We start from the raw sequence: 25,170 nt of genomic DNA, 5'->3' as shown, positions 1-25,170 counted from the left end.
AGTATCAAAATGTCAGATAAATAGTACACAATATCATGTGTGTGAAGTCGTGATATCGTACCATCGTCATCATAACTCATATATCAAAGAACGTGACAGTTCAGAAAATAAAGCGTCGCCGCTCTATCTGACGAACGTGTCGAGTCGACGCAAGCTGTATCTATTTATCGCGCCGTATCTCTCCCTACAACAATACCAACAAAATAAATAAAATGTGTGCCGCCGCACCCGGATCCGGGGACCCTTCTCTGTGAACGTAATCCAAAATGTCCGTTTATTTTTCTATGTGAGTCGAGTCGCGTAAAAAACAACGCTGCGTTGGCTGGGATCGACCGAGTTAGCTCGCTAGAAAGGGATAGGAAACACACGGCGCCCGGTTCTCAGCGGGCGTGGCACCTCATCCAACGCTCCGATTGGCCACTACTACGCAGCGCCCGCCGCCTGCCTCCACCAGCCAATCGCGACAAGCAACACTTCGCCTTTCCCGCACCCCGCGTAGCCCAAAATACCGACCTTTCACGAATGTCGACCCGATTCGATACGACCGAAAATGCCTTAGTTACTTCACGCGCGCTCTGTTGACTAGTCGCTTTCGCTGCTCGTTTTCAGAAAAATACAAATCTGTGAATTCTGTCTTAAATGGGAAACTGTTCTCATTTTATGTGGTGCTTTGCTTAATAGTGTTACGGATTAACGCCGTCTGCTCAAAGTCAGGTAACTTCCCTAATTATCTCATAGACTATACCTGAAACTATAATAATACCGGTAATCTAAATAGAATTTGAATTGTCAAAGTAAAACGTGAAGTAAACATAGTATTAAAATACCGGATGATCGAACGTAAAAGCGGTGTCCTCGTAATCAACGTAGGCCAGTCGGTGTGGCAACGCCGCGCGTAAATAATAGGGTAGGCGCTCGGTCTTTCTCTCGCAGCTGGCGCGTAACGGCAACGTCGCACCTCGCCGGCGATCATGCCTCCACCGCGCCGCTGTGGGGAATCGCCCGCCACCGAGTTGAGCGAGACGCATTCACTACCGAACCGACGCAATATACCTACCGAACTGACACGAATTTCTTTGCTATTTTTTATGCTCTGTTGACTTAGTGCTTAGAACACTTGTAAATTAACTTTTACTACTACACTATGGGAATTGTTATAGACGTCTGTGTCGTGACTCATTAGTACATACTTTGTTAATTCATTCCTTATATACTTTTAGTAAGTATATAATACATAATAGTAGTAACTTAATGAAATTATATTTTTCCATTCATTACACCCCATTTTCTGTAAAACTAATTTTATCTCTTTTATATCAGACTGTAAAACTGAAACATGAAGGAGTATGATGAAAATAAAACTTGTTTACAGATATCGAGCGGGTGCTTGTGTACGCGTAGCGCTCTCTATCGGCATTCGGCGAAGTGCGGAGAGCGGGGAGCGTGCGGGGGCCGCGGGGCGAGTTTTCGTCCCCCTACTTCAGTTCGACTGTGAAGCGCTGCAGTAAGGACGTGTTGTCGCTCGCCGCCACCAAGGATCGTTCGCGCGGCAACTTTGAACTGTGACTGTGCCCAAAAAGTGATATCGTAATAGAGAATGTGTATTGGATTGCGGTGCCCCACTAATTGGATGCAGTGATTGGATCACATTAACTGGATTGCAGTGTTTTTGATTTGGATTTTGCATTTTTCTCACCGGCCAAACTGGGGATGCATAAGATGGAGCTCGGCGACAGCGTGTACGCCGCTGAGCGTATCATGAAGAAGAGAATTAGAAAGGTGAGCTTTTTATTTCACTCGCGACAAAACACGATGATTACTAACCTCACGAGACTTGCATGCACTCGAGATCACATATCAGTTGCGAATATGGTTTGGTGCGCTTCATTGTGAACTGCTTGTGTTGCAACAAATGATCGCTTGTTTTTGCTTGCACCGAATTTCAAAACATGCTTTTTAAAATAACAAGGCTCTTTATATGTAAAATAATATGCATTGCTCGTCGATTGTAGTTTAGATTTTCGTATTAATCCGCACATTGTGGTCCTGGCAGCTGGTAGCTGGGGTCCCTGGCTCCTTTTGACGCGGGCTCGTTGCTTATTATTATCGGGGAGGCCCCTCACATGGTCTTATGTTAAGATACCAGGGGTCGCAATAAGAAAGTGAATTCATACATTATGAATGGGGCCCTTCTTGAGATTACATTAAGATTGACAGTAAACAAGTTTGCCACTGAAGACATGTGAGGGGCAACCTTGTGCTATTATTGCATGGTTTTTCGACGTTAAGGCTTGTTCGTGTTACTAACTTGGGTTTATTATTGACAGCAGTCAAGGAAGGATTTAACTCAGTCGTGGTCTGGTTATGGTAACAGCATGTTCTTTATTTAACTCGTAACTGTTGTTATGAGATTCTTTGAAAGTTTAATTGGTTCCTTAACTTTAGTAAATTAAGTGACAATCAAAGAGTCTCGTAACTGTTTAATTACGTTTAAGAAGGTAAGTGACTAACCTGACATGGCAGCCAACACCGAGGTAAGTTACACTGCATCAGTAATTTGACATTGACATACAATAATAGATATAATTTTCTTATTCAATTAGCATTATGAAATAAAATAATATTTTAAATTCACACCTCCTCAAGGTGCTTCAATATTTGCATTTTATAGAACAATGTCAATGTTTATTACAGATAGTAGTCATTGGATATTTGAAATAAATTACTCTAAAATTGTTACTACAGTCTTACCGAGTGTTAATAATAATTAATTTTAATAAATTTTGAAATATAGAATCAGAAAATGTTAATTACTCATTAATAAACACCACTGTTTTGCATATTGTGAATGTTGATAATGTATACACAGTACTACAACATCTAACGATTAAATATTCTATAGTCACTTGGTTTTATTAATAATTTCAGACTAGCTTATTGTCAAATCATAGAAACACAATAAATATATATATTTATATGTATTGTGTTTCTATTATTTGACATTAAATATTCTCATCTTAGCTATGTTCAAAACATTGTATCTATTTCTTACATTGCCAAAACATTTATTTGAAGAAAAAATCTAGAACTTTCAAGAATAATGTGTGCGTAAGATATATTTTTATTATCTATCTTTAGCTAATGTAGAATTTATTTTTATTCTACTTAAGACAATGTACTAGTAAATGCACTCTATTCATTAAACAAGTGTTAATCTGTTTTAGATAAATTTCTTACTTGCATTCTGACAACGCATCGTTGTATCCTGTTATTCTGAAAAGTCAAAATAAAACTGTGCTAATAAATTTTTGCGGAGTTTAACAAGAAAATGAGCCTCTTTATAATAAACTGTTGTCACAGCCAAGGAACATCACCATGATGATGAATCATCAACTCAAGGATATGGCAATGTATGATTTATCCTGATCCCTTTCTTTTAAAGTGGCTTGTAATCAATTACAATAGAAACTCAACTTTACAAAAGTAACTTTACAGTATAATATTGTCTACTTCAAGATGAAAGTTTCTTGTCAAAGTTTATAAAATTTGAACAGAAGCTAATAAATAACAAGTTTAACAACTGTGTCTGCAGTGATGCGCCCAGTCTCTATTTTTGTTTCATAGACAACTTGACCTAAACTAATAACAAATGTGATATACCCACGCTTCTATTGTTCTGAAAGTAAGTACAAACTATCTAACGCCCAAGTTCTGTTTTATTGTATTAGGTGATGTGTTTTATTAGACAACGACTGTCCTTGGAGTATCTAGCGATTTTTCTTAGAGCAGAGACTTGCAGGCTTCTATTTCATTCAATTAGATCACATTAGTAAACAGTTGGCAGTTAGTTTTCTAGGATAGGATAGGGCAGCAATTACTCGTGTCTTCAATCTTACCCATATTTACTATATATTGTATATGGGGAATAGACAGTAAAAAATAGTACCCCAAATATTTGTCTAATGATGACCTCAGTATTTTATGTACATTCATCAATATATTTATAACGCTCACCAATTACAGCTATGTATTTTTGATCGTTCTATCTCGTTAGTTAAAAGAAATAAGTTTTATATTAGCATACAAAGTAATCAATATAATGTTAAATGTAGGATCTTATACTTATGTAGAACCAATAGTTGAATTATTTTAATTCCCATAATCACATATGTATGTTAATTCGCCACGTTTTCGCCATCAGTGATTGTGTTGTAATTTATCTGATCGTATACTGGTAACTCTTAGTGGGAGGTAATAGCCATTCAGCATAATAACATTATGATAACTATTGTAACAATATATCTGCCCTGGAGCCAAAATATTAAAGTAAACTTTTGACCGTTGTTTAAAAATTGATCATTACACGATAGTTTTACTCTTATTATCATAATATTATGTTAGAGTTAATTTGATGTAGAGCTATCAGAAGCTACTGCTATTTTCGTATATTCCATTGAGATTGTAATAGAGTTATGTCTATAGAATATGAAAAACTTCGAGTTGTACTTGTGTTAAACCTGGTTTGTCCTATGTAGATGTAATCTGAGTTTCTTTCTTTCTAAAATGATAGACATTATTCTTCTTTGTTCTCAGTAATGGTTTTCTTTGATAACAAATCCTCCCTCTTTGTTTTTTAATGCGTTTTCTTCTTTAATCGTTATTTAGAAATATATTTAAGATACAGTATAACTATTCAAACTAGTTGTTACCAGCGTCTTAGTTTGCTTATTTTTAAGATGAAAGGTACATTACGTCCCTTCTTCTTATACAGTCTATCTTTACGTCAAATTTGATTAAGAATCGTTCAGCCGTTTAGGCGTGACAAGTTAAATAGACAGGAATAATTTCATATGTAATGTTTGTGGTACTATAAATTGGAGAGCTAATTTATATGTTACTTTGTTTTGGGCAATGTCCATGACTATATAATTTAGAGAATATTAAAAAGAATGTTACGTCATCCATAATATAAATGAAGATAATTCATTTTTGTATAGCTATTTTCTAATCATATATATGTATTACTTTATATCTACTGTCGTGTGTTAGTACAAAGTGAATAAATTCAAACTTTCATCACTAAACTTTTAAGACTACTACCCGGAATAAACTTTCTTGACGTCTTCGAATTTTAGAATAAACCTTGCAGGTCTACTCTGGATTCTAACCTAGCATTGCTATACCTATGGATTTCAATACAATTCAAGTTTTTACCCTTCTTTTAAACCATAATCAAAACTAAAGCAAATTAATTTATAACATCGGTAGGTAGGTCTTTGTTTGAACACGAAATTAGGAATTGAAACGTTGCTAGTGTACAATTTAAAGAGTGTCAAAGATGGAAAACGGCTTAATTCATGCTATTGGATTAGAATTGGTTTGCAGAGTCGATTATAAAACTACAGAGGTAGATTGGTTATAAAAATCACTTGAAATACACCCTTTATTAGCAGTATTTATATGTTTTCTGATATGAAGTAGGCCACCAATAATTGTATATCGACTGTTTGTTGTTATTGTTTTACACCTATTACTATATTACACTACTACACACTAGATGTTTTATTTATTAACTTCCTCGGTCTCCACTGACGTAAATTACGGCATAACGTAGGCCGAGTTTCCAGTGGTTTGCCACTAGCGCCGTGTCAAATTTAGGAAACTGTATAATGACAATAAAAAATAGAAGCAAAAATAATTTTCTACTTTGTTGCACAAGATAATAGAGACCATTTTTAACTGCAGTTGCCTTGCCTTGTTATCTTGCGGCATAGCCCAACATAAAAGTTACTCTCACGTACAAGCTACTTTGATCTTTAATGCTCAGTATAAGAGATCAAATTTATACTAACACTGTTGTGGTAGTAGTAAACTCCTACAGAGTTCTGTAGCCCTGGTATCTCGGAGTAAACGCGCCAGTATTCGGCTACAACCGAACGGTTCGTCGAGTGCGCATGCTCCCCGCCAAGTCCATCAGCCAATCAGCGTTGAGTGTTTAGAGATGGGCAAAAGTATCTCACTAGCGAGTTTGAAAGGAAAATTAACTATCATAAATTATTACTAACTATAATATAATAGTTTATAAATGGGTTTATTGAAAATAAATTTCAGATCAGAATATCAAATAATTCGTTATCAAAACACTGCATGAATTTTAGGGTTCTTTTTTATTGTCCATTCAATTGTGAGCATATACGATATAGTTCGCGACTTCTTATTTAGATGGCGCTGTTTGTATTTTTTATTAAATTGAACTAAAATCTATTATTTTACAATATTATAGATACTAGCTACTAAATTACCCTTACAGTTTACTTTAAACTAAAATTCCAGTAAACTAAGTAATAATTAATCTGTACGTGTATCTCTATACCTCATATTATCTTATTTTAAGAATATATGTATCTAATATATCTATATATCTAAATAAGTATAAGAACAATAGTTTACTAATAAATTGTATTCTAATGTTACTGGTAGTACAAACTTGTAGTGCTGGTGTAGTCCTTATTGTGTTATTTCTGCCGTTATGTAAGAATATACTCCTAGCATTTGTTTTTACTATGTATTAGTACATTCAATTTTAGTTGCAAAGGGAATTCTGTGATCAACATTTGAGTGTCAATTCTAGTCCTATTGGCGACATCTAAGCTATAATAATAGTAATGTGTATAGGATAGCATGACTGTGGTAGTATATAATAATTTATATCTGTGCGTGAACTATATACTGTAATATTAGTTAATTGTCAACGAAAAATCTTCAATGCCTAAAAAATGTGTAATAATGGTACAGTGGGATTCGTTAGCTTAACACAGCGAATTTACCTCGAATTAATAATGATGCTTTCCAAGGGGATCGCGTGGAAGTCGACCTGATATGATAATTGATAGCAATGATGCTACAATCCCATTACTAACAATCCCTTCCCCCCGCATCTAATATGTTTAATTTAGGCGTAAAATACCTTGTAACGGTTTTCTATAATCTCCAAAAAAATTATACCTTATACAAAAAACAAACCGTTATCGCGGGGTCACGATGAGGAGCTGATAATTCGAAACGAACGGTCTCAAAGTGTGCACTCGGAAGCGACACAAAGAGACCAAATTTTCTATAAATAATCGCCTGACAATGCTGCGCCGTAATTTTATCCATCCCTGTATCGGAATGGAATAAAAAAGCAAATGCAGAACACGGCAATCTATTGAGTAGACTTGTTTCAAGTACTTCTTTTTTATTCTATTAATACTTTATAACCTTCATGTGAGTCGGTAGATATATGTAAAAAGTTTATTAAATCGTCTCATAATATAATTTTCTTATTTTTATGGTAATGGTATGACAGATGTGGGAGCTCTTAAATTGGTTAAAATTATCAATAGGTACTTGGTAAAATAAGTAAAAATCGGGGAACTTTTGCTGATTGGATTGAATTATTTATTTTGAAAGTTCTCTCCACGGATATCGACTATTATCCCCAAATATAACCACCTAAATAGGCAATAAAATTTAACAAATTTCTACAGAAAATACAACTTACAAATCATCTTCCAATTAAATGCAGTGGGTAACTGCTGTCTCTTTATTTTGATTGGTTAATCTAGTGACGGTAGTTGAAGGAGTCCTATAATAATTCAAAATTGCGCAATTTAAAACTTCCGTTTACTCGTAAGCTAAGCTTATTACCACCTAATTAAATAATCAATCAAATAAAGTAAGTTTATTATTAGCATCTAAATAAATTATATTTTATGTTAAGACTATTTAAGACCTAGTAACATTATTTAGAAACACTTTAATATTTTTTTTGATCTTTTCCACACGTTCTGTGCGAAACAATTACAAAATTACAGCAATCCGCTTTTGTAATTAAAAGTGGCCATAGCAAGTAATTTACAACAAACATCTACTTGTGAAGTACTTATTTCAACACTACTTTACTTAATTATGAACATTGTTAACTGGATTAAAAAAAAATATCTGGATAACTTACTTTTGCTGTTAACTATAATATATCTAGACCCAGATATTAGGTAGGTATCTTGTAGAAAACGAGATTTCTGTTAGAATCACCATATTTTCAAACTAAAAAGTCAAAACTAATAAAAATATATTCACAAAGAGATTCCACGGCTGTCGCTGTTAAACGTACCTTTATAATAACAGCTAGCTTATGTACTCCGGCAGTAGGTAGCGTGCCACCCTTCAGATATAAAAACTTTCCTATGTGAAGGGTCCCCTATATTTAGAAAGCATACTTAATCGCATACGCGTTCGCTCCTAATATTAAAGTGGTGAATGGGGAAACGTCATATGGGAGCCCCGCACAATTAAAGCCGAGGCTGCATTGTCTGGCTGCACACTTGAGTAGCGCCGCGTTCCGTTACAACACACACGCAACTCTTTATCGGCAGTACTCACACCGCTGAGAATAAATGATTAGATTACACCGCGAGCCTCCGTTGCAAAATAGGTCGTAAACCCGGCATGTTAAAGTCGTTTTACGACTAATTTAAAATCAATAAAAATGTTCGAAACTCGACACCTTTATCACGGCGCCGATCTGGAAGGTTTTGTATTTTATGTTTTTTATAAGATCAGACACAGAATGTGGACAGCGTAAAAGGAGGCTGCATAAATGTAGAGACAAGTCGGCGCGGCGCGGCGCGGCGCTCTGACGATGTCATTATAATAACGCGCCTGTTGCCTCGCCGACGGTCGTTATGCCCCACGCATTATTATGTAAATGAAAAACGAAATGGAAAGTCGGTAGATTTTTTGTGGCTCTTATCTGATAGAGATAAGGTCGGTAATTAGTGAAGGATATTGAGGGAGACAACCGCGGCGCCACACCGCAGGTGAGATGTTCCCACGTGATTCCAGCATTACTATGTAATTGTTTAACTGTAAATAATTACAAGTAATTAAAAATACATAATAATTAAGGCGCAGTGTTATCAACATTTATAACCTGTATAAAATCTATTTGTTTTAATAGTAAAGATAGAACGTATAACCAGAAAAAATAAGCTATTAGGTTGCATTTCATTAGAATTTATACTGGCGTATTCAAACGCTAACTGCTAATCCACTGTACTAATGCGCTTAAACAAATATAACTGCAACGAGAGTGCTGTGTTTGTATATTGTTTAGTACACGGAATGACAATGGAATGTAATCAGGCTGTTATGGAGGGTCGACAAGGGTCGGCCGGCTGAATGGCATCTCCCTCGCTGCCTTGGTTCCGTGCCATTCTGCCGCGGGGTGGTGTGGTGTCCCTCGTAATTGAGTTATTGCACGCGTATTTATATCGGGATTATGATAAGTACCTGATTTTGTCGTCATGCACTTTAAAATATACGTGATTTCTAAATTCACTTACGATGCAAGTTACAAAATTTTCTATATGATAGAGTATGATATAGAGAGATCATGGTAGAGTTATATTAATATGACAGCCGTGATTTAAATCTCGCCTGCAATTTTTTTTATATTCTTCTACCGAATCTCTGAGTCTAATTAAAGTTGTAGTATATATCTGATAAAAAGTGTTAACTATAGCCTATAATATTCACAATGGATATCTTAGGATACCTTTTATTGTAATATACCATTCAATGGTTTCAATAATAGATAGTGTTGGTCCAGTGGAGAATGATAAAATGAGTACGAAGTCGATTAGACGAATTTGTGGGCAACTTCAGTAGAAATGAACCACCACGGTTTCTTCCACTACGGTAAATTTTTATTTGACAGAACCTATTTATATTAGGTTTAAAAATAGGAAGCTAGTATCAACTAATTTATTAGATAATATTAAAAATGCTGATTCGTCGTGTGAGAAAATCAAATCAGGCGGCCGCGTTCCCTTACAAGCTTTGTTTGCAGAGCCGGCCACAAGTGGCGAGGGTCGTCAGCCCCTTTGTACCCGCAAGAAGGGTCTGCTTACTCTGCCCGATCGCTTAATTTGTTCAAATACTGTTTAGCTATTGATTGCACCGGTTCTCACGACAGGTGCTTTTTTGTTATTCTCCTTTAAATACATAGTAATTGATTATTTATTACTCGCTTTCCCATGGATAGATAAGTGACAAGCAATTATTACAATTTTTTTGCGGTTTCACAAAATAATCAATATTTTGTATATAGATATTAAGAAGAGAATAAGAACCATATGTAATATCTTTAAAAATCTGTTATCTGTAATCTGTAAAAATATGTTCTTGAGAAACACAGACAGGCAGACAGACAAAAAAGTAAAAATAGATCTTTATAGACTTTTTATAAAGCATTAAGTGTATCCCACAGTGTGTGTAAATTTTTGAGCTAAAAGATGACCTTTGCCAGTCCTTGTCCTCAATTTATCTTCATTTTAAACTTCATTAAAAGTTGTTCAGCCATATGGCCGTGAAACAGTATAATAAACATATACTCTTTCGCATTTATAACATTAGTATGGATTTCTATTTATATCGTCCTAATAAAACATTTTTCAGAAAGTTATTTCTAATGTACATAGGGAATATACACAAATAAGTTTCTGAAAAAAGTAGATGTCTATCAGAAGGAACTTCTCAATTAGAGTCAGTATTTTGTACACAAAGTGCTCAAACGAACAGAATTCTATGATTCCTTTTAAAATTCAGATAATCCGATGTTTGTCCTTATACAAATTCTATTAATATTTGTAGATTTTTAGAAACTTTACCACACTTGTACGTAATATTTTTTTTATATACCTATGTAGTTGTACGATTATCTATTTTAAATAGATTTATAAATAATATACTCGTATTTAATGTTGACATTGTTGGCCCATACAACACAAGAAATATGTGTTTAAACAACATGATACTTTAAAATTATTTTAAACAAAATGAAGGAACCAAAATTTGTTTATATAAACATTTTGGCCACTTCATTTTATTTAAAACTAGCTACTCGCCCCGGCTTTACCCGGGTGTATGTGTATTATATATATAAACTTTCCTCTAGAATCACTCTATCTATTAAAAAAATCCGTTGCGTAGTTTTAAATATTTAAGCATACATAGGGACAGACAGCGACAGCGACTTTATTTTATACTATGTAATGATAGTATTCATTCATTTTTATTAAAAGCGTAATCAACAGTCCAGATCGCCGAGATTACATAAATATTAACATATCTCTTCTATAATGAAAATAGATATTCTATGTAATTTTCTTATCAACACACGTCTCTTTGATTGCTTTATTTTCTGAGCTCATTTAATTGTGAGAGAAAGGAACATTTTAGTGAATCTATTGTTTCGAAATCTCGCGTTTTACGCTTCTCTCCTACCGATAACTATCTCGTATTTTAACACTGCCATCAAACTGCGGTGACGTTGGCCACGGTGTTCACTGCATCGATTTAATTGTCCTGAGTCGATGACCGTGCGACCGCTAACTGCAGTCGCCGTTACCAAAGCGTTCCATCACATCTTATTGATGATAAAATTACCTAGCAACGATAATACATTTATTACTATCTACAATACATATGTTTAAAATAAATAATTATTTACGGCACGGATATAAATATATTTAACGTTATAATCTTAGTACTTATAATAATTAACCTGTCAACGCCGTCCACTATACGCATCAATCAAAAACTTAATCATGATCATAAATTTTCAACACGTACTGTGATAAAAATAATAAATATCAGTGCAAAGCATTGCAGCACGTCCGACTGCTGACACAGTCGTGGAGTAACTGACGTTACGTAGAGCTGTTTACTGTCTGCCTCTAACTAGCCTAGCGACTAGGGAACGACCGGCCGGCAGACTTGCTTACCTTGTCTGACATATCAATTTTCTCCTCGCGCAACAGCGCTCTGGTTTCGATCCAGCCTACTGCCGAGCATTTATGTACTCCTGGTACTTGAGTTACGAAAGAATACGCGCGATATTTAGCAGGGCTGAAAAGGAATGCTTTTATCATCGTACCTCTTTGTGTCTAGGATTTACGTGAAAATAACACACACATAAACACAATCAAGCTGTCATAAAATGAATTACTTTACGATTTGTGAGTATGTATAAATACTCTATATTATTTACTTGATATTATATATCTATTTAGAGCATACATACGACGATTATTCTGTATGTCATATTTATTCTTGATATTCTGTAATTCATTTAGTAGTTCACGTTACATCCATACTTAAGTAACATTGGACAAGAGGACACATGGAAAATGGATCATGATAGACTCGTCACGTCCGCCTTGGCGGAGGTCTGTACGTGAGTGAACTGAATAATTAAGGAGACTACGAGTGCAGGGTGTGAATTTGTCCAATTTGATCCATCTGTGATTAACTCAATAGGTTATGTAAATTCTACGTTCATGTGCAATTAATTGAATATTTCAAAACCCAAAATTAAGCTTTCTTTATGCGTTGCTATAGAGTATATCCAAATGGCAGACAGAATCTTGCATACAAGAATCTTAGATTACAAAGAAACATTTTAAGTTTTTAGTAAAAGCTACCAATTGACTATCCATATGCCGCGGTGAATTATAATGATTGTTTTTTTTATGGGAATAGATGTTGTTATTGTTGTTTGTGACATCAATTTAATAAATAATGATTAGAAACAATGTATTGACTACCTAATAATTAAAGTAATAAATCTTTATCGTAACAAATTTTTCTTTCGATGTCGTCCATATTCTATTGCCGTACTATATTATGTTACAACTCACATCACATAATAGAACCTGTCACATGGAAAACTAGTTTCTAAAGCGAGTATTTCTTGTTATGTTACTACCAAGCGATACCTAGATATATTTTTTTATTATAAAAGGACATTGTAATATAAAAAAAAATCTCTGTCATCGGGACATCAGACTAGAATGAAAAATTAATCAGAGCGCCATCATTTGTGCCAATCGCCCCGGGCCCGACGCGATCCGAGATTCCTCGATTTTTCACCTTCCCTCACCCTCCCGATTTATCAGACACCCTTTTAACGCCTGGCGAGGGATTGCCTGAACTATGAAATTAAACGATACAATTGATTTACATTGGAATTTATATCGTCTGCCTTGATATATTGAGGCTCTTATTGCTTGCTACAAATCTTGGCATTAAGTCCTCTACTGCTATGGAATTTTAAACACAATTTCCTAATGAAGATAATTAAGATGGATGAATACTTCATGAAATTAACAAGTTCTGCCTTTATTATTTTATTGCTTATATTCAAATATTGGTATAAGTAGGTACCCAACTTTTTAACGTTACTATTAATACATTGTTTGTTTTTGAATGACGTTTTTCGCAAAAAGGCATTAGGTAAGGCACTAAAAATAATATCATGTATTACTGTCACCTACACGTGGTGTATTATTTCTGCTGTGTTCACATTGCTCTCTTTATTCTATAGAATAATCTAGTATTTATGGAATTACTGTATGATATTTTAGTCAGTTATGCAAGTAAAAATTTTTGTATTAATATTTGCCACACCGTCATTACCTATCTTTCTCAACAATTGTTCCTACTAATCAAAAATTCTCCCTCTCATACTGACGCAAAAGATTATGTATTTAAAATATACCTAGGTACACTTGATTATAATATTTAAACAAGTAGTTAGTTTGGAACTAGATTTTACTGTGATATGTTTATTAATTCATCTCCTGACAAATATGTGTACGGTGTAGAGTCTACGTTTTGTACTCAATAATTACACTTCGTGCGCGCATGCGTCACGCTTTCCTATCCTGTGACAACGCATCTCGATTGTGACTGGTGACACGGTCACGCGCTTTGATTTATAATGATCACGTTCATTAGTTGAGTTCAGATATCGTAGCGATGGCTTTTAATCATTATTTTAGACTAAGTTCGAAGATAAAAGTAAAATTACCAAGGTAGACTTTGTATGATGTCGTCTGCGTGGGTACGTCTATCTCATTAATTACTGACGTTAAGTACTTACCTTGGTGTGTAAGTTTTGTTTCTGTTGGAAGGTGATATTAATAGTGAAATTAGGTACAGAGTATGGAGGCATGACAACGCATTAGTGGTGTCCCGGCCGTCAAGTGTACAGTGAGTGTACGGGTGACTGCTGCCATTCACTGTCAGATCAGCAGTCAGCCATTTTTTGCATTTTTAAAGGACATTGGAAACAATATTTCTATAAAAAGAAAGATATAAAATATAGTCTAACTAAAAAGCACTGAACTTGATTACTATGTACTGAACTAGATTTTCGTCAGACCTCATTACTCATGAATTTAAAATTCGTGCAACAGTTAAATTATTCACAATAAAAATGTAGATAGGTATATATTTTTTTTATAAAAATAACTGACGTCAAGAAAGCCATATTTGCAAAAGCTTTCCGCATTTCTATTTGAAATTGACTCCGTCGCCTAAGTTTCCCAACCAACAAACGTTTTCACGGAAATTTCACAGAGAACTACATTTGGTTCAAGCAATTTGAGAGGATTCGTGTTTAAACGCTCGATCGGTCCCCGTAGGCGAGGCGAGGGATCCATTAATCTACCCCCTCTACCTCCCGCATCCACCCATTGCCTCTGGGGAAAATCCGGAAGAGCCGGGTCTCGGGAGCAATTTGCGACAGCTTGATAGATAGGGAAATGTGGCCGCGAAATGTCAAATGCATGATACTGATATACTTCATTTTAATTATCCTTTTTTATACTTTTTACTTTTTATGTGAATACTTTCATTCATTTAGTTTAGATCTAAGTATTCGACATTATGGGTTATATCGAAATGTGATATAGGTAATAAGGTTAAGACAAAGCCGTTGAGACAAAAACTTTCCAAATTCTTAAATCATTACATTGTATATTTATAAAATAGTCACAACATTTTAAGTGGATAATTATTATATAGAAGAATTACTTGAAATATCACGCTATCACTTTTTCTAGAGATATCTAAGTGACCATTCTAACCTCGGTCTAACATCACAATGTGGTACTAACCTATACGAATATAATCAATCGTTATGAAATTAATATGTTAGTAGTAAGGGGCTATAATGTGACCGAAATGATTAACATATTGCTCAAAAATTAAATAAATATTTTAGGACTTATTGTAAATTAAAAACTACTCGCAAGGATAGAGCATTCAAGCGGTCTCGCGCCAACACGACGCGACTTCCGCCGTCGTTCATTATCTACCGTCCGCTATCGCATAATGCTCTACTAGATCATGTACGAAATTGCGGAGTGCGGCTAGTAAATAATAAATAGTAGAAATTAAATATTTATGTAAAAATACAACATGTGTATTTTTCAAAATTCCAAAAATTTAATGCGTTCGTCCAATTTCTATAGGTAAATTGATCAAGTAAAATTAACAAATCCAGCATTTGAAATATGAAATTCTCTAATTTGTGTGTGTCTATATTGGTATATAATATATACCTATTTTGTCTTAACTATAATTTATATTCTTTGCTAATTTTATAGATGCGCATGTGTGTCTATCTATTGGTTACCTTTTCACGATCAATCGGCTGACTAATGAAATTTTGAGTGAAGATAGCTTGTATTGGTAAAGGGATGTAGGCTGTCCTTTATGTAATAAATAAAGCAAACGAAGTCGCAGATACCAACTAGTTGTGAAATAAAACATACGGTTGTAACTTATGTAGGTGAATAAAATAGAAGCAACTTGAATCGTATCAAGGAATGCTAATGCCTAGTTTGAGAGACAATGATGCAGAAGAAAAAGGAAGTTTGTCCAAAGAGCTACAAGTTAAATATAATAAAGCTCGTTAGCATTCTGATAAGACACAATTCTAACATTCTATTAAAATATGTAACTTTGATCATAAATTACATGGTCCCAATGTATTGTAATTCATGAGAGCACCATTTAACCTCAGTTAACTGATTGAGCTCCAACAATCGCTGCATAGTTTAAACATGCGGGTAGCTCCGCATCACTAGCTAAGTGATCAAATTTATCCGTAACTTATGGTAATAGTTAACTTGGATAGTATTCAATAACTTGTTCCATGTTGCCATTTAATAGAACCAGAGGAAATTTCTGTAGGCAGTGTCATCCTCTCATGCCTCTGTCTCACCTGTAGCCAATTCATCTTCGAAAATTTAAGGATCAGACAAAATGACACAAAAATATTTGGACCTAGTTCCAAAATATGAGTGATAACCGTTGCTAATTCTCCAATTATAATCTGTGCACAGAAGATTTACTTCTTCCGATCAAGAAAGTTGACATATTTCCGCCCAGATCAGTCTTCTGCAAAGTGTGTTACACAACACTCGTTAGTTGGCGTGCCGCAAATACGGAAAAATGTAGGAATCTATCATCCCTATTAACGATTGCTCTAGATTTTGATCTTTTTCCTAGTGAAGAAGCAACGTATCTATACATTAAAATATTATGTACACATTGGGTGTAGTACCTACCACGAAAACTTATTGATTTGGTAAAGGATGTACTCTACGCACTGTAATTTGAGCACAAAAAGTTGAGTTATGTCATTATCAGTATATTAGAGAGTATGTCTCATCATTTTCATCCTACTAATTTAGGTAGGGTTGATTACTTACATAAATATAATCTTCCATAAAACTACTAACCAAGTAAAATAGGATTTCCTCTTTATTTCGCTACACCATCACAAAGTATCAATTGTTGCATATCTACAGACTTTATTGATTAAAGAAAATTACCCGTTTAGTTACAGAGATAGTTATATTAGAAATGAAAACAATCATAAAAAAGGGAACACTCTTTATTTTTATGATATTCAAACACCCGCAAGCCAACGATTCTATCTTCAAATACCAATTTTAACATTTTACACAGCGAAAAGACCCAAAAATTATAAACTCTAGCAAATAAAACTGTTGGTTCAGTGTTTAAAAGTGAACTGTCAAAAACATATTTAGAACTAACTGTGGACGCAACTTTTGTCTCGTACACGTGGTATTCGAATTAACAATGACTTAAGCCTTTTGTTTTCTAAACCGCTTGGAAAGAAATTGTTCATTTGATCTCTGTTATACCTATAGAAAGATTGACACTGTCGTAGATAATCGTACTTACTAAGCAAAAAAACTAAAGTTTCGCGTAAATACTTAATTGAAATAAACGCAATTTCTTGCGTCGACTGAGTATTTATTACCTACTTTTTTAGAGACAATGAACAAAAATATAAAATGTAGGTATACCTAGGGTATATTTATTAATACTCCTTCATATATACCTAGTGTATATATGAAGGAGTATTAATACTTTTCATGAAAATTTACCTTTAATATGATTAAGGCACCTTGTGGTTTAAATTCGAAACGTAACCTAAGTCGTATTTTGTAGAACACTTTAATTAAACTATAGCTAAACTCCCTAAAAATAAAAGCACTTGTCGGTAGGTAACCTACCTTAACTTGGTACATATCTACTAAAGCATTTACATCGTGTTATCTTGGACTCCGCTTTTCCTTTGCCTTAAACGTTAAATCACGAACACGTTTAATTAGATAATTGTCACACAGCGATAACTTGGTAGGTACTACAATAGCTACGGTAGTAGGTACTGTAGTACCTACCTAAGTGAGGTAGGAGCCTATCATATAATACGAAGTTGCGATATCAACGTCATGCGTGATACTGTCTTAGAGCCGCTCTTCCGTATCCTTGAACGTAAAGTTCCGATCGCTAACTAATTATTTATCTATGACAGAGAGACAATTCCGTAGACAGTCTGATACCAGTTTAAGCTGGTAGGTATCTACTGTAATCTAGTACTTACATACGTAAATATATTCCGAGTCCGCGTCGTCCGTAACACTAACGTAACCAGTCGCTGTTCGATATATCATTGAACGAAACAGAACTCTTTTCGAACAGTCCGAAGTTATCAATTATGTGACAAAAGCAACTCAGCAGGTAGGTAAGTGCGTCGGTTCTAGAACGACTCATTCACTTGTCTTGAATCTAGGATTGAAACCCAGAGATCGGCGGGAATGCAAATACGGTTGCATTATCCCATCTCCTTAATGTATCAATTGAAGACGTTGTAATATCTCATCTTCCCAATGAAATAATTGAAGATCGAAGAGAGCATGAAAATTGTACTGTGTGAGCTAGTAAACTAAGTGGTAGAAATGTGGCGAATGACTAGGTTTCTATTAGATAGCTGCTAGCTTCAAATGTCGTATATTTCTGTAGATTTTTGCTAAAGTTTGATCAGTGGTAACATACTCGGTAGTAGATAAACGGCCAAAGTTACTAGAAGGTATAATATCTTCTAATCTATCCTGAGAAGTTCTAATTTATCCTGGTTAAGTGTTCACTTCCAAAATTGTAAATTTCTGTAGAATTTTGCTAAAGCTTTGGTCAGTGATAACCTACTACTCGGTAGTAAACGGGCAAAGTTGTAGCTGTAGATACCTTTTGCTATCAAGAACTAATTTATCAAAATAGTGTTTCCAGTAACCCAATTGTATGTCGATATAGGTAACTGTGTTGCAACAGACATGAGAATTGGACTTGCTACTGTCAAAAGTAAGAAAGTTAATAATTTCTTCTTGTCAACGAGAATGGACGCGCGAATAGTCAATAATTTGTTAACAAACAAACGCAGGAAACATTAACATATGTTACAAACTACATATCACAAAACTCTGACAGACAGAAGTTGATAATCGCTAATAGTTCCTCAGAATTCATTGACAAATCATTATAAACCTCATGCGTTTTTTCTCCTTCACCGATGCGTGAATCGTCAGCTTTTTGCGTGTAATAGCATCTCATTAGTGCAACCTCTACTGTATGATCATCATACGGATTAGTGTTAATCAACTAATTATTCCCGCGCTAATTACAACGTGGTTCCGATCGGCGCTAATTGGCGTCTATGCTTCCGAGACTCGGTCCGCCCATGGCACGATTACAACCATCAATTCTACAATCTTAACTACATCGTCCGACCAATAGAAATTGAACTTTATGTATATTTTACATAAGGGCCATGTTGCATACATTTATAACGTGGTAGGTCGGAACAAGCCGGCGGGGGTGGAGTGAGACGAAGCGGGGGTGTGGTACCTCACCCTTCGCCCCGCCCGCCCGCGTTTCGTCCAATCACTGCGCGACAGCCGAACGACCTTACCTTGCCCACACGTCCCAACGGATCCTTTTTATTTTTTTGAAATGAAAACGGCCTTTGTTTGGCTTCTGACTTTGGTTTGTGATGAGGTAATAAATGAATATAATACAATGTTGTCATTTATTATACCATAGGCACTTAGTCATTCGTTGAGCTTTTATCATTTGAGTATTGTGTAGGTAGATATCTATTGTTTTATTAAGATTATCAAGTAATATAAGCGATATATATTGGTAGTTTGTTTAAATTCTTTTACGTTTTACATGTTTCTTATTATATAATAATCATACTTCGTAACTTTACGTTTTATTAATTTAAGAATTCCTACATAGGTCTTTATAATTTTTTTATTTTAAATCTATATTTAACATTCTCCTCCTACCCTATTTCTGCAAATAAAGACTTTTTAGTCTAATAATTAAGTTTAATCTTTTAGATTATCAGAGAAAATTAAACGTTTATCTTTTACGTCTATAATAGCCTTGCTATTACCTATATCTAGGGAAATATGGGTTATCGAGGAATCGGAAATACCTACTAGTTATTATCTAATCCGAAATCATATTCAACAGAATCTGTTATTCAGAATTTGTTTTGTTTGTTTCCACACAAAAGTCCACATCAGCTATTTGAGCTAGCGGTTTGATCTCCTGTAAATTACACTTTTCTACATAAATACACACATCGAATTTTTAAATTATGACTGTTCTTATTTATGCATAACAATATTATAATATTGCGGCTTGGCTGGTAGTAAATCTAAATAAAAACTTTTTCGATCGCTGGAACAAAGTCACAGCGGTACACCAATTTTCATCGCACCCTCTACGAGCAAGCCAATAAGGAGCGAGGGTTTGAAACGCCCGTATGAATTTTGAAACGCCCTAAACACCGCGCGTGTATACCGACTATCAGCCTTATGGCACAGCAGTGGAGTTTAGAATTCGATAATATTAATAAAATTAAGAGGGCCAAAAGAAAAAGGATATAACATTGTAGTCCTGTTTGCATTTCACCATCACGAATTAGTTTGTGCGTCGTTGTTTCGAAATTTTAACCTCAAGTTAAATTATTTGGATTCACTTATTTTGTACAGATTATGCAATGAGTTTGGAACATAATGGCTGTCTCTGTATTACGACCTAAATAGAGACAGAGATTTTTGGAAAATTCTTAGGTTTATAGTAAGTATTCCTACCTACTTCTAAGTTTAGATGCCTAATCTATGTTAACGAGTACCTACTCACTTTTTTTACCTATCTACCTCACCAACTATTTCTCTTTCATCGATTTGAATGAACTACGAAATAAAGTTTGAGAGAAAATCCCTTTATTTACGAACTTTAAAGCATCTATTTAATAATAGTGTCTAGGTCTATTGAAGACAGATTTATTACGATTTTAGGTATAATTACCTGAATGAAAAAATCAACCACCAGAATTTTGGTAAAGTTAGCAGCGTTTTTAACTAGATATAGTTAGGTAGGTACTTCATTCCTACCTAATCTCAACTCAACGTCACAATCTTAAATAACGTCGGGCAATCCTAGAATCTCGCTGCATAGGTATAACGTATTTAATGCCTATACTACTACCTAATAACATACATAATTTCGAAATATTCCTTTTACCTTAGTTTCTGTTTCCTTTTACCTTAGTTTCCGGTTACCTTAGTTTTGATTTAGCGATTGTCCAATGGTGATATGATTGCACAAGCAAAGAAAATCTATGCGTAGACAACTGGACTCCTTACACTGTATAACTGCCAGCTGTTTACCTTACCTTTTACCTAGAAGTTAAAATTCTCTACCCTGCGAAGTGGCTAATACATAACATGAAGAACTTTGAATGCGTCTTTCGGCGACCAAATATTTATCTATGGTTGTCTAAGTATGGTTTCTGCCATCGGTGATATTCTATAAATACATAATTCTGCGATATTTGAAATTGATAGTCGCATACCTAATATATAAGTCCCCTTAAGATTGCCGGCCTCGGTCGTCTAGCGATTTAGCAATCCGTCTTACTTCCGATAGTTCGATTTCGCGGTTTCGATTCTTCGCACGTTACAAACATTTGTATGTGTATGTCATGAGTATCCATGTTTGTATCGGTTGACTGTTTTCTATGTAGATGTTTTAAGTATCTACACGTACCTTTATATTCACAAAAAAATGTATCTTCTTCCATAAACTGTCTGATTACCAACGAGCCGAGTATAGGGGCGGAATACTATAACACAGGTTCCATTTCATTCTCTTATATTATTATAATATTGAAATACCTTTTATTATTTTACAATAGAGTCCCTCCGAAACTGGTTTTCCGGCCGAAACTGAAACCGAAATCGAATATTCGGCCGTGGCTTCAATTTCTGCCGAATCAAAAACTAACGTGATCAAGTATAAAATACTGAAATTTGGTGGATTTTACCCATTACTCTGCATTAATTAAGACGTGAAATGGAAACGCCGCCGCGCCGTAGGTATATTAAGTTTGTTGTAATCATTTATTTAATATAATACCTATAAAAAAATATTAACAATATTTTATTTTCTTTTTTTCTAACCTTCCACATAAGTATGAGGCAGCATGTCCACGATTATGAGATCCATTATAGTTTTATCAATCCTTTTTCAATTTCATAATCATCAGGCCACAGTACAAATTTAGGTTTAGAGGTCAAAATTGGAATGGTTGTCTGAACAAGAGTTCGTTTCTGTATCGAGCTCAGATCAGTATCTGAGCTCGATACAGAAACGAAACAAAAACTTATATGTAATCAGTTCCATCAAAACATAATCTCTAAGAATGTTTGTGTTGGGCGATAATGTTTTTGTTGCTAGAGCCGCCAGCATCCGCAATAACGTTGCCGCGAGAAACGAAGTTAGGCGAGCGTGCACGACAACCTCGGAAATCAGTTTCAGAAACCGAAACCGAACTTTCGGTCGGACACTATTTTACAATTCGTTTTCGTTGATGGGAGGATTTATTAGTACTAGTTTCATCAAGTTTTTAATTTTACTTCCCCTATAACTGAACATCCACAGTACGATATCAATCAAAAATAAAATTTTATACTAGCTCATACGTACTTATCTATCTGCTTATGTATTTTGTATGCACTTTTTTATTATCGAGGATTAGGTACCTACAACTGTGTACCCGAGAAAGTAGGTACCTAGAGTCAAAGTTGTGTCTCTCTGAAGAATATCTATATGTAGATATTATGTTTGTGTTCTTCAATAAACATTATTGTAAATATCTAATACAAAGTACTTAAATACAAAACAACTATATTACATATATAACCATCAAGTTAACATCAACTATCTATCCATGTCCCTATCAAATATTCTGGAAGTAAAAATAATCAATTACCTCCAGATACATCATCGGATAACCTGTTTTAGGGAACATGTTTGTGACAGTTAGGTATTCTGTGATTGCAAGTCGTTCACATGTAGGCAACGTACACCAAGCAACAATGCTTATATGCGCACAATATCACTGTATTTCGGCCCCGGGCCGGGGAGCGCGACAGCTGGCCTCTGACGCGCGACGGCAGGTGCGCCCGAAATGACTCGCAAACTCACCACCGCACTGCGAGCCACGTCGTGCACCCAAATAATCCTTATCTTAAGTTAATGCAGCGCCAGAATCAACTTTTATATTCGATAGGTGCAATTCTACTTGCATATAAATTTTCACAGGCTCTCTAGTTAAAGTCCAGTGAACGTTTATTCCTGTCCTTATGTGTTATCATCGCATAATAATCTGCAATGCTATATGCAACCCTCCCGTTCGTTATGCACGCCAGTCGCCAACGATCAGTTGCGCCATGCACGACGGGCCGGCGACACGCTCGCTTCATAATTGCATTGAATAATGTTCTTTAAGTAACCGTCGTTTCATTTCTCTCGTTCCAGAACAAAGTGGAGTACTTCGTGAAATGGAAAGGGTGGAAACCGAAGCACAACACGTGGGAACCCGAGGAGAATATACTCGATCCGCGCCTCATTCAGAGCTTCGAACGGGGCGAGGAGATACGCAAACACCCGGGTCGGAAGCGGGAGAGGGAACTCTCGCCAGTGGAGAGAGAACGGAGCGGATCCGAGGAGACGCACCCTCCTCCCGGCAAACGCAAGGCCGCCGTTCTATCTCAAGAGTCGGGCAAAATCGGAGTCACGATTACCATGAGTCCGCCAGCAAAACGACACGACTCCACGAAGCTGAACGGCGGGCGGACGCCGCACGCGAACCAGCCCCCGCCCCCCGCGGCACCTCCCGGCGGGGCCGCCGCTCCCGCCTCCCCCGCCGCGGAAGCCGCCGCGCCGAGAACCGGTCCGAGAAGAGCGCCGCACTCGCCCGAAGAAGCGGACGCTCATACTCCTCCGGAACGTGAACGACGCACGGATAGCCAGCCAACGGCGACTGCGCCGGCGGAGCCGAAGGGTGCCCGGCCGCCACCTCCCGCGCCCCAGCCCGAAGACGAGGACTCGTGGGGCGAGGCGCCGCCGGTGGTGCCCCCGCCACCTCCGCAGCCGCCACGCCGGGACGCCGCGTACTGGATGTCGCGCTCTCCCGTCGCCGACCAAATCTTCATCACCGATGTAACAGTCAACCTTCAAACGGTCACTATCAGGGAGTGCAGAACGGAGCGAGGCTTTTTCAGATCACGCGACTCTCGGCCCCTGGACGTCACGTAAATCGAAGTAATATGTAATTTTGTACAGAAATAGTTAGCTAGTATTTATTTTGTTTATTCTTGAGGTACTGAGGACCTGGTGGAGTGAACTGAGGTTGCACGTAAATGTGGGCATAGATGACAGTAGTAGGAATGTTGAGATAAATAGTTGGGAAACAAGTTCAAACTAAAAATTAATTATTTATATAAGTGTAATAATGCAATATGACCACCAACTTAACATACTTACCTAATTAGACAGAGTATTGTCAATTGTTAAAAATAAGAAACTATATTATTCGTTAAATTGTTTGTAATAATGGTGATTAATGTATGGCAATTAATGCCATTTTGTACAGAACCATTGTTTGGTACAGTTTTTTAACAACATTTATAAAGACGCATACAAGATACTCGTAGACGCATAATATTTCCACTAAATTAATATTTACTTAGCAATAAATATGCCTACCATTTTGTGTCAAATATAAGTCAAGTGCAGATATTGTAAGAATTATCCCAAGACAATATATGTCCGTCGAATCTCTAAACTTGGGACGTTTATGTACAGTCACTGAAAATGATATTTGTATAAAACTTGTGTATATATTTTGTTTAAGCAATTGTTGTTGTTATTGTGATTTAGTTATAACATTTTATTTAATTATTTCTTAACTCTGAATGATATAGTAAGTAGCTATCATGAACGTCACTGCTTTGAAACTGCATTTAAAGGCTTTATAATTACGAATGAACAATTAGCAAATTAAAATGTTGCCTTATAGGCAACAAACGGGATCACTCATACGCAAGTGGCAGCTTGCATGTAAAAATAATAAAACTTAATACAAACTTGTATGCAATGGAAACACCCCATGATGTTGCAACGTTAATTGTACTATAAATACCTCCATATTAAAAAAAATATATCAATACAAAACTGTACCTAATTGCGATTTTTAAATCTAAGTTATATACTTAAGATTTGTAATACCTACCTACTTGTTTTTCAATGTCATGTAGGTGCCTATTGTACTAAAATATATATTTGAACAGTGTAACATACCTACTGTAATTAGATATAAAGAAACGAAACAAATTAGACAATTTATAAAACAATAAAAGCTCATGCGATATTACTACAGTAGTATCAAGTTTAGCTTTTTTTGTAATTTGAAATATTGTCATTCCATTGTTTAATGATGTAGGTAATAAAATAGCAAATAATATGTAATACTTACCTCATGTTCGTCAGTTAAATAGCAAAATTATTATTATAATGAAATTTTGTATAAAGTCTCTTTTATGTAAG

The 25,170-nt window shown here is 35.6% G+C and overlaps 1 protein-coding gene across 1 annotated transcript; it reads left to right on the top strand.

Moving 5' to 3' along the window:
- The first annotated feature begins 583 nt into the window (after nucleotides 1–583).
- On the top strand, nucleotides 584–25,170 carry LOC131845086 (polycomb group protein Pc). Its single transcript, XM_059194108.1, has 3 exons — nucleotides 584–714; nucleotides 1,373–1,779; nucleotides 23,101–25,170. The coding sequence occupies exons 2-3, from the start codon at nucleotides 1,711–1,713 to the stop codon at nucleotides 23,878–23,880; spliced, it is 849 nt and encodes a 282-aa protein (XP_059050091.1). The 5' UTR covers nucleotides 584–714; nucleotides 1,373–1,710; the 3' UTR covers nucleotides 23,881–25,170.

The sequence above is a fragment of the Achroia grisella genome, unplaced genomic scaffold (assembly GCF_030625045.1).
Source record: "Achroia grisella isolate CSIRO2021 unplaced genomic scaffold, CSIRO_AGI_Agris_v1 utg452, whole genome shotgun sequence".
NCBI classification, from domain to species: Eukaryota; Metazoa; Arthropoda; class Insecta; order Lepidoptera; family Pyralidae; genus Achroia; species Achroia grisella.
The sequence above is the reverse complement of the archived record's forward strand: the minus strand, read 5'-3'. Positions and strand labels throughout refer to the sequence as shown.

Coding starts and splice junctions, on each gene's coding strand:
- LOC131845086 (XM_059194108.1), top strand. CDS start 1,711: ATGCATAAGATGGAGCTCGGCGACAGCGTGTACGCCGCTGAGCGTATC. Junction 1,780..23,100: donor TGAAGAAGAGAATTAGAAAG/GTGAGCTTTTTA, acceptor CTCTCGTTCCAG/AACAAAGTGGAGTACTTCGT.